The sequence below is a fragment of the Orycteropus afer genome, unplaced genomic scaffold (genome assembly GCF_000298275.1).
Source record: "Orycteropus afer afer isolate SDZICR_OR568_19922 unplaced genomic scaffold, OryAfe1.0 scaffold00074, whole genome shotgun sequence".
Lineage (NCBI taxonomy): Eukaryota > Metazoa > Chordata > Mammalia > Tubulidentata > Orycteropodidae > Orycteropus > Orycteropus afer.
The window spans coordinates 1,624,233-1,633,977 of record NW_006921661.1 but is presented as its reverse complement, the minus strand read 5'-3'; the positions used below and the strand labels follow the sequence as shown (position 1 = coordinate 1,633,977).

The window sequence follows — 9,745 nt, the reverse complement described above, 5'->3', positions numbered from 1 at the left end:
TTTTTTTTGCCTCCAAATGATTTTGAGTTTTGTTCCACATTGTTCTCCCTCTCTATGCAGGATCTCCTACATCCCTTCCAAGTGGATGGAAGTGGTAGCTGGGCACCATCTAGTTAAATGAGAATTTTTAAAATTTCATTATTTTCCTAAATTTTTTTCAAACCTCACTTTCCAGAGGGCAAACATTTTGATGACAATATTCAATTATACGTGCTGACTCTGCACAGCTTCTCCTTATGTGGTAGGTGGACTGTGTGGCTGTGGCTCACAGCCAAGCAGTCTTTGCAGACTTGTAGGGCCCAAGGTCAAAGAAGTATCAAGAGACCAAGCCAGGAAGAGGGAAAGGAGAATAACGGACAACACTTGTGGGGCTTCTCTGTGCCTGCACTATATCAGGTGCTTTATGTACATTTATCAGATTCACTTCTCCAACCCAATGAGGTACACATGAGGAAACTGAGGCTCAGAGAGGGAAGCAGTTTATCCTAGATGACATAGCTAATTTCTGTCACAGAGAGATTTGAAAACAGGTCTGTCTGATTCTGAAGCTGATTCTGTTACTAGGTCTGTCCTCCCAAATAAAAGTTTTAGTTATGGGGCTATACAAAATTAACCTCTAATTATCCACAAGGCACCAAAAAGGTAGAAGATACTTATACATGGCTAATTTATTACATGGAAGACAAAACATCTAGCAAAAGTCCATGTTCTCTACTTTGTTAAAAAGTTGTTAGGATTTGTCTTTATTTTAGAGTTGCAGACAATTTTATTAATTTTGTAAGGTGATAATGGCATCTGAGTGAGAGACCCAACACGTGGCTGCTGGGAAGTAGAAGGAGCTGTGATGAATGAAACCAGATTCTTCCTTAGAGGACTCACGTGGAGGTCTTAGTGCTGCACAGGGAAGAGCTTAGCATTTGGCTTCTGAGGACCTAAGGGTCAAGGGACAAAACTGACAGGTTTTATGATCATGGTCGAGCCACCTAACTATTGGAGCTCCTATCTAAAGAGCAGGTATGGTAAAAATTCCTACCTCTCAGATTGTTGTGAGGATCAAATGACATTGAGAATTTGAAAGGACTGTAGAAACTGTAAATTACTACAAAAATGTTACTTCTTACTCTTCTATCAGGATACACAGTAGCAATGACATCGGGACATGACTCAGGCAAACTGTGGGCAGAGCTCATTTATCATTCAGACTTCCTTTTACTTTATTCATCAATTATCTTTCATAACCCAGTATATCTGACTTTTGCATCTATAAAATGGTGGAACACCTGGCCTGGGTATGTTAAACAAATGGGTAGATACTTTACAAATGGCAATATTCTGAGAATATTTGAGGGCCAGTTTGTAAAGGAAACTTTTTCACTATTTAGTTTTTTAAAGGGATGCCACTCAATGGCGTAAGTGAGAAATAAGAAGAGCAGTCGTTGCGAGTGACCATTTATTTGCTAAAAACATAATAATGATGAAAACAAAAACAATCAGCACTGATTTAGTCCTACTACTGTGCCACATATTTGGCTACTAACATTTTATGTACATTATTGCACTTAATCTGTACAACAATACTCTGAGGTAGATATCATAATTATCCTCATCTTACAGATAAGGAAACTGAAGCACAGAGAGGTTGAATAACTTGCCCAGGATCGCATAGCTGGTAAGGAGAGGAATTTAAGTTCAAATCACTCTTTCCTAGTGCAGACCTCTTGCTATTTCGTCTACCATCTTACTGGTTCAAAAATGCATGTATACATATATACTATTTATGTTGTTGTTGTTAAGTGCCGTTGGGTCGTTTCCGACTCATAGCGACCCCATGCACAGCAGAATGAAACACTGCCCGATCCCGCGCCAGCCCCACAATCCCTGCTATACTTGAGCCCATCATCACAGCCACCATGTCAATCCATCTCGTTGAAGGCCTTCCCCTCTTTCGTCGACCCTCCACCCTACCAAGCATGACATCCTTCTCCAGGGAATGATCCCTTCTTATACTAATGATACTTCTTATACTACTTATATACATAAACATACAAAGTAAGTGGTTAAAAGTGGAAATAAAAACAAAAACAAGAATAAAAATAGGGCCAATTAGAGAATTAACAAAATCAAACATAAGCAAAGACTCTTCTACTGCAGTCTCTGGACACCATTTAATTATGGTGGAAGTATGACCTGTTGGATTTCTTGGTAATTAAAAATAACAAAAATAATAACAGTGATAAATTTTCATGAACTTCCTCAGATCTCTGAACCTCAGAAGGATTATTCTGGCCCATTTGGTTACTCTGGTAATTCCCTAGATCCAGAAAGCTTTCTAATTTGACAATTCCTATCCCAAGGCTTATATTTCTCCTTCTGTAAGTTCCTGTCCCCTAACTTTGGGCTAAAATTGTCTCTGTGAGCCCCGGGGCACCCTGGAGGACCAGCCTATAAATCTCCACCGTTAGCAACCAGGCCGAGAGGGCACCAATTTTAGCAAGAGGCCGCTGGCGTCATACTGCTGTTCTTCCTTAGGCTAACAAGTCTAACAGGGACCCAAAAACGAGCAAAGAGTAAAGTGAATCTCGTGCTCTCAGCAGACGGTCCAGGCAGAAAACAAAGATCAGAAAAAACTGATGAGAGGCTAACTCCAGGCAATTAATCACGGCTTCTGAAGGTCGACTTGGCAAAGGGAATGTGGGGTTAGCAGCTGATAGGGAATTTTAAAGAGGGCTTCATCTGGAAGGGAAGGCAGCACAAGGAAGCCTAGGCTGGACTGGCTGAGATTCCTGTGGGAAGAATTTGTCCCTGCTTTCTACTGATCCCAAACCTTGGGCTGTTTTCCACGTTACAGTAAGGATCTGCCTGCCAAAGAGGTCATATGTAGACTCTGAATCTACCCTCCCCCTCTGGGTGACAGGAACCCTAGGATGGGATTAAAGTTGTCTTCTTATCACCACACTAGGGTAGTTTCATGAACACTATTTATTTCCCAGGGAGCTGTGTGTAACACGGGAAAAACCAGCTGGTCTGTGGTGGGGAAGCACTGTGGTAAAAGGGCTGAGAGGAGTTGTTGAGGAGGTAGGCTAAATTTTGTTTAGAAGACAGTCAAACTTAGTTTCTTCTTAAAAGAGTTACATATTTTCCTCTGCAGAGCTTGTCATGCAAGCCAAGAATTCAGGCAGAAGCTTAGCCCATTAGTACAATGATGAGGCCTGCGTGGCCACACTGCAAACACAAGCCTTTCCCAAAATATTTGATATGTTAGTGACCACACAAGTTATTAGACACTCTCTGGGACCAAAAAAATTGTGTCTCATTTTTCACTGTAAAAGGCCTAAGTTTGTTCCCTTCTGCCCCTCCCCTAACTTCCTCCAAATGTCCTGCTGGCTCAGTTCAAGTTTTAAAAAATATGTGGCAATAAACTTCAGAAGAAAAAGAGAGAAAGAGAGAGAGAGAAGTAAGCTTGTTAGCTGATGTTTTATAAACACAGCGAAACTTCTTAGAGCAGAGCTCAGAGAAGAGGGGGTAAGAGAAGGGAGGATGACAAAGGCCTCAAGAAAACCCCTTATAAACAAGGAACATGCAATGACGCTTCTCCAAAGAAACAAAAATAATAAAAGGAATCAATACCAGATGGCCCTCCTCAGAAAAGAAAGCAGGAGTAAAAACATTTCTTTTCAAATAGATAACATAAATCAAAGGTCGAAACAACTTTTTTTTCTCTCTTTACAAATAACTCTGCAGCTCTGTGGCTCTGTCCAGTACTGGCATCTGCAGAAGAACAACTCCCCACTTCCTGGCCCACACAATACTGGGGGAGTTGGGGGTAGGAGAGCCCCACAGTTTCAAATGGAATCTCCTTTCTGTTTTTCTTTCCTTCTCAAGGTCGTCACCTCAAGTGACTAAAATGAAAAGTAAAGCAGATGAAGGTCACCATTGTCAGGATCAGAAAACTAAGTCCCTTTGTTGGAGAAGCTGGCAAGCCTTCTCCCTCAGACAGCCCAAAGTAATCTCCATCAAAGTTAATAGGTCAGAATCAGGAGTTTCCAGTCACTTGGGCTTTGTACAGCTTGTCTTGAAGAGACAATGCTTTTCAGACTTTAATCGCTTCCTGCTCCCCCACTCTTTGAAAATGGGTCTGTTACATTCTCTCTCTTTTTTTTTTAAAGAGAAAATGATGGCTTAAGAGAAGGTTATCTGTTAAATTACCAAATGGGTTTCTATGGAGCCTGCTTCACCCACCAGAGAAGACACCAGGGCCCCAGACTTTGAAGAATGGGAGGTAACCACCAGTACATTGAGTCATCTGTCAATTTCAAAAGCCGAAGTGCAACCTTTTCAAAAGACGTTTGATAGAGTGGGTGAAATAGGAAATGTGCTTCAATTGTCCCCAGAATACTTCTAATACTACTAACAATACAGGCAGTCCCAGGATTATGAATGAGTTCCGTTCCTAAGTCGGTTTTTAAGTCCAATTTGTAGCAAGTTGGAACAGTTAAGTATGGTATGTACCTAATGTCAGTAAAATATTTGTCTTACTATATAGCACACCTTTCTAAACATTCAAAAAAAAAAAAATTAAAGGAGCATTTCCAGATACACTAAAACATTTTTAACATAATAATACAGTAATAATAATAATAATGCTTTGATTCACACTGCTGAGCTGGTGGAGGTGGACTGCAAGCCAAACAGGAGCAGCAGGGCAGCAAGGCCAGATGGCTCAGGGCTGGGCTGGGCAATGCAGCTGGCAAGGGAGCCCTAACTAACTCTGCAACTCGGTGAGGCCAAGGGCTGGTGGCTGAGTGATGGCGTCAGTGGCAGCAGCAGTGGAGCGGTGCATGGGGCCAGGGGCTTCCCAGCCCTCAGCTCAGCACCACTACCGAAGAAGCAGGCTGGCAGCGGCAGCAGCAGCAGCAGCCACTTGGTGGAACGATACTGAAAGGGAAGGGAGACTGGTGAAGAGGAGGAGGAAGGGGTGAGGGCGGGTGCAATAAACCAAGGTGCAGAGGTATAGGCGGGGGGGATGGCAGTGGGAGGGTGGGTGGGTGCACTGAAGGAGACCATCACAGAAAGTAGAAAACTTCCCTCACTATGGAAAGAGGGGATGCTGGTGCGGTGGCCACTGCTGAGAGCAGGAACCAGAACGGAAGGAATAGAAGGAAAAGGAGGAAGAGGCTGCTAGCGCTGGGCCAATGAGTGTCTGGAGCTGTGATTAACCAGGTAGCAACGCATCATTTCTTCCCAGCATGGATCCAGGGAACTAGCGGGGAGAGGGAAGGCTGTACAGGGGGTTGGTTTATAACTATGGGTTGTACACAAGTGGGATGTTCATAACCTAGGAACTACCTGGAGTGATAATAGCTAATGTTTATAGAGCATTTACTATGTGTCAGACACTGAGCTATATTCTTTAAACCTGTTGCCATCAAGTCAATTCCAACTCACAGTGATTCTACAGGATAGACTAGAACTGAGTAGAGGATTTCCCAGGCTATAAATCTTTATGGAAGCAGACTGCCCCATTTCTCTCCTGTGGAGTGGCTAGTGGATTTGAACTGTCAACCTTTTGGTTAGCATGTGAATGCTTAACCACTGCACCACAAGGGCTCCTTTTCTATGGGATTTACATAGTCATTTAATTTAATCTTCACAATAGCCCTCTCAGGTAGCAACTGGGGTCTTAAAAGCTCTCAAGTGGCCATCTAAGAGGCAGCTAATGGTCTCCTATCATTGGAAGTGAACAAGAGTGAAAAACAAAAAACAGAAAAACAAGGCCATTTGGAAGCAATCAGCCCTTGGATATTACGGACCTCGAGACCAGAACTAGACGTTGCCCAGCTACCAATGCCAACCACTCGGGAAAGGATCAAAACTGGAAATCCTGGATAGAGTGGGGGGAAAAACATGACACAAAATCCAAAAACACAATAAGAACCAGAATTACTGGTCAGATGGACTCTGGTGGGATCCCCAATACTCTGGCCCTGGGATACACTTCAGGCCTAGAATGAAACTCCCAGGGGCGGGCTCTCAGCCCAATAGTAAACAAGATGTACATGCAGACTACTTGACCCAGGGTGATGCACCCACATACTCTATGGAGATGCATCCCTTGGAGCAATCCACCACAGGGCACCAGAGGGGCAACATTTGCATGGAGGAAATGCAGGACACACAGGAGTGCATAACTATGAAGAGCATGGTGGGCGGTGGTTACTGGACAGGGAGGGGAAGCAAGTGGGTTAGGGTTGGGGATGGTAATTGGGGAGTGAAAGCAAATGTACACCAATGCTGAATGTAAAACAAACTCTGCTCTATAAACTTGCACCTAAAGCAGAATTTAAAATAAATAAATAAATAAAAGCCCTCTCAGGGAGACATTCTCATTTCACAGATTAAGAAACTAAGGTTAGAAGCAAGACTCAAACCTCCATCTGATTCCAGAGTGTACACTTTTAAATGCTACTCTGTAGTGTTTATGAATAACCCTCCTCTTCTCATCTGGAAATCTCATGCAGTCATAAAGAAAAAGAACTAAATTTTTGAAGTGAAAAGACCCGGGTTGAATTACCACTCTGCTATTAGTTAGCTCCAAGATAATGGGCATGTCACTGGGCTACAATTTTACCATTTGTGAGATAGGAATATTTATTTATCTCACCTGGTTATATTTTCCAAGAAATGAACTGACATCAGGTATTAAATCGGCAGCCTTGACCTACCCAGGCATATATTCACTTTATGAAGGAGGGAGACAGGCTCATGGGCACCTAAGAGCCACATGTATGAACACACATAGAGGAGTGTCATAAAGAATGGCAGGGGTTGGAGGTCTATAATAGAATCAGACTTCAGAAATGGAGGAAGAAAGAGAGTAGATGAGTTTATGGGGGTGTGGAAAAAACTTGAGTTATGGAGCCAGAAAGATTAAACCAAACTCTGCCATCTACTCGTCAAGTCATCTACTGGGCAAGTCATTTGACTCTGCATCTTAGTTTCCTCAACTGTAAAATGGAAACCATTCCCTAATATGGTTTGAGGATTAAATAAGATAAATAGTATGGAGTGGCATAAAGTCTTGTATGTGGTAAGACCTCAATAAATGACAGTTCTCTTCTCTGATCAAAACCCTGATTTGTCTGTCCTCTTTATTTGGCTTGGTGTTGCTGGTTGAGTTCCTGACTTAGGGCACAGAGGTTCCCAGAGCAGCTCAGGAGGTTTCCTCTGTTCCCTGGATGCCCTCTTGGCACTGTGTGCAGGCCTCTACCTCAGAGGAAGGTGCTGGAGCTGCCAGCCCACAAGTCTTACCTTCTTCACAGCTCTCGCCCTTATAGCCAGGATTACAGATGCAGGTGCCCATGATGCAGGTGCCATGGTTGCTGCAAGCCACGTCGATACACTGGTTGGTGGGCACATCACACTCAGCTCCCTTCCAGCCACTGTGGCACAGGCACCTGCCCTTCATGTATTGGCCGTTTCCACTACAAAGCACAGGGCAGGAGGCTGGGGGAGATAGGACAGGAAACCAGGAAACCTGGCATGAATCAAAGCCCAGCATATCCCAACTGCCTTTGTCCCATTCTCTCCTCACTGGCTTGACCACTAACCTCAATTGCTTTGCATTTCATTCTAGTTTAAACACTTTGGAATTGTAGGTGATAGTGGCCACTGCAGGGCCTGGCAGAGTTGGTGGTTACCAAAATGTCACTTTCCCCATCCCCTTCGTGTTGCTGATGTAGTATGGTGGTTGTTAGGGTCCTTAGACGGGAAGCTTCAATCTATTCCTTGTTCTCACTGGAAAAGACAGTGGCTGGGCCTCCTGCCTGTCTCAAATTCCTTCTCTACTCCTCTCCTGCTAATAGCACTCCACTTTCCCCCAGCTCATCTGCAGCACCACTTACTGTCATCTTTAACCCAGCAAATCTCAGCTTTTCTTGCCTTTCAGGCCTCTACTCAAGCCTCATACAACACTGCCCCCACAGGAGAATAGCTGAGCCCAACTTGGCTCCTTAAGTATTATCTTTCCATTCTGCCTCTTAGTGTAAAGGGTTTTGTGATCATCTGTACAAAAGACACTATATAAAAATAAATTACATTGTATTGTGCTGTAAGTACCTACCAGTCCTACTGAGATACAATAAGACTGTTTTATACATGACTCTTAACTTTAAGTGCATATGGGATGAGACAGTAATTCTTATTATAAGGAATGACTCATTTCTTCTCTCTGCAGCACCATCTCCTGGACCCACCTGACTTCTTCCCTTTGTAAAGTACTCAGCAGGTAATCACAGCATTTCCTTGGGGCTGCTGGTTCTGCTTCAAACTGAGTCTATTTCATACTATACAGAATAAGCAGACTCTCCAAGGCAGTATCAAGTACAGTACCTAGAGGCCACTGCTCCCTACACTTGGCAATCACCACCTCTGCCTTCCACTGATGAACTCCTACTCAAGTGTCAGGCCTTGGTCAAATGTCACCTCATTTGGGAAGCTCTTTCTGATTTTTATCCCTTTCCAAATTGAGACAGCCTCCCTTCTTCTGTTCTGATAGAATCTCCTGTACTTAGCCTTGTTATGGTACATATCACGTACTGCTTTGTAATAGTCAATTTACTTGTCTGCCTCACAGACCAGGCTGGGGGCTCTTGGGATCATGTCTCATTCACTGCAACCCCAGTGCCTGGAATGGGCATGAATCAAATGTCTGCTGACTGAGTGAAGAGGTGGAAAAACCAAAAGACATTCATTATTTGAGCTCCTTAAGGGGAGTGCCAAGTTCTCAGAATCAACTCTGGCATGTTCCTTATTAATTCTTCAGGACAGAAATGAAAGCCAGAAGCACAGACTATATCCTGGGCAGCCTTCTGAACTATCTCAATAGTGGTTATCATTATCACTGTATGTGTCCAAATATCAGGCAACATTGGGGTCCTATGTGGAGAAGCATTCCAAGGCCTTCCTTGGTGGTCTTAGCCAAAACTTCATCCTGCGCTGATAAACTAAAACCAACTCACTGCCGTGGAGTCAGATCCGACTCAATGCTACCCCTCCTTGGGTTTCAGAGGTGGTATCGCTATGGAAATAGATTGCCCAATCATTCTTCTGAGGAGTGGCTGGTGGGTTTGAACCACCAGCCTTCTGGTTAGCAGTCAAATGCCTTAGACACTATGCTACCAGAGCTCCCTCTTGCACTGACAGAAGGTAGTAAAGGCAACACGGAAGATGGCTGGAAAGGGCCGAGCACTTCAGAAGTCCCACTGCTACCCACACAATGGATGTTAAATTCATGGTGGCTGCCCCTCCCTTGTCTCCCCAATCATCCAAATGTGGGTAAGAATGGCCAACAAGGTCACAGATCTGCCTGCAGACCACCCACTAAAGCCATTGGGATCCTTTTAGGCAAGTCAGAAGGTGGCCTGGGGTTCTGTACTTGCCCTGAGAGTACAGTCCGAGACTGCCCTGGGGCTCTGGGAATGGAAGTCCCAAGCCCACATGCAGTGGTCTCACCTCTGCCACAGTCAGGGCCCAGGAAACCCAGAAAGCAGTGGCAGGTCCCAGAGATACAGTCACCATTGCCGTAGCAGTTGCTGGGGCAGTTATCCACGGATTCTGGGGAAAGAAATGAGAAGGAGAGTTGAAAACACAAATTACTTGACCCAAACAGAAGGCCTAGGAATGAAGTTAACCAAGACCCACATATATGAGCTATTCTGGCCTGTGACTGAAAGAAACCAACAGAATT

At 44.1% G+C, this 9,745-nt stretch overlaps 1 protein-coding gene across 1 annotated transcript in view; it reads right to left on the bottom strand.

Annotated features, from left to right (window-relative positions):
• TENM4 (teneurin transmembrane protein 4) overlaps positions 1-9,745 on the bottom strand; it is a 562,032-nt gene that overhangs the window by 205,935 nt on the left and 346,352 nt on the right. The window contains exons 9-10 of the mRNA XM_007941024.2: positions 9,511-9,612; positions 7,309-7,503 (exon numbers count right to left, since the gene is read on the bottom strand). Of these exons, the coding sequence (XP_007939215.1) occupies positions 7,309-7,503; positions 9,511-9,612 (297 nt within the window). The remainder of the gene's footprint in view (positions 1-7,308; positions 7,504-9,510; positions 9,613-9,745) is intronic.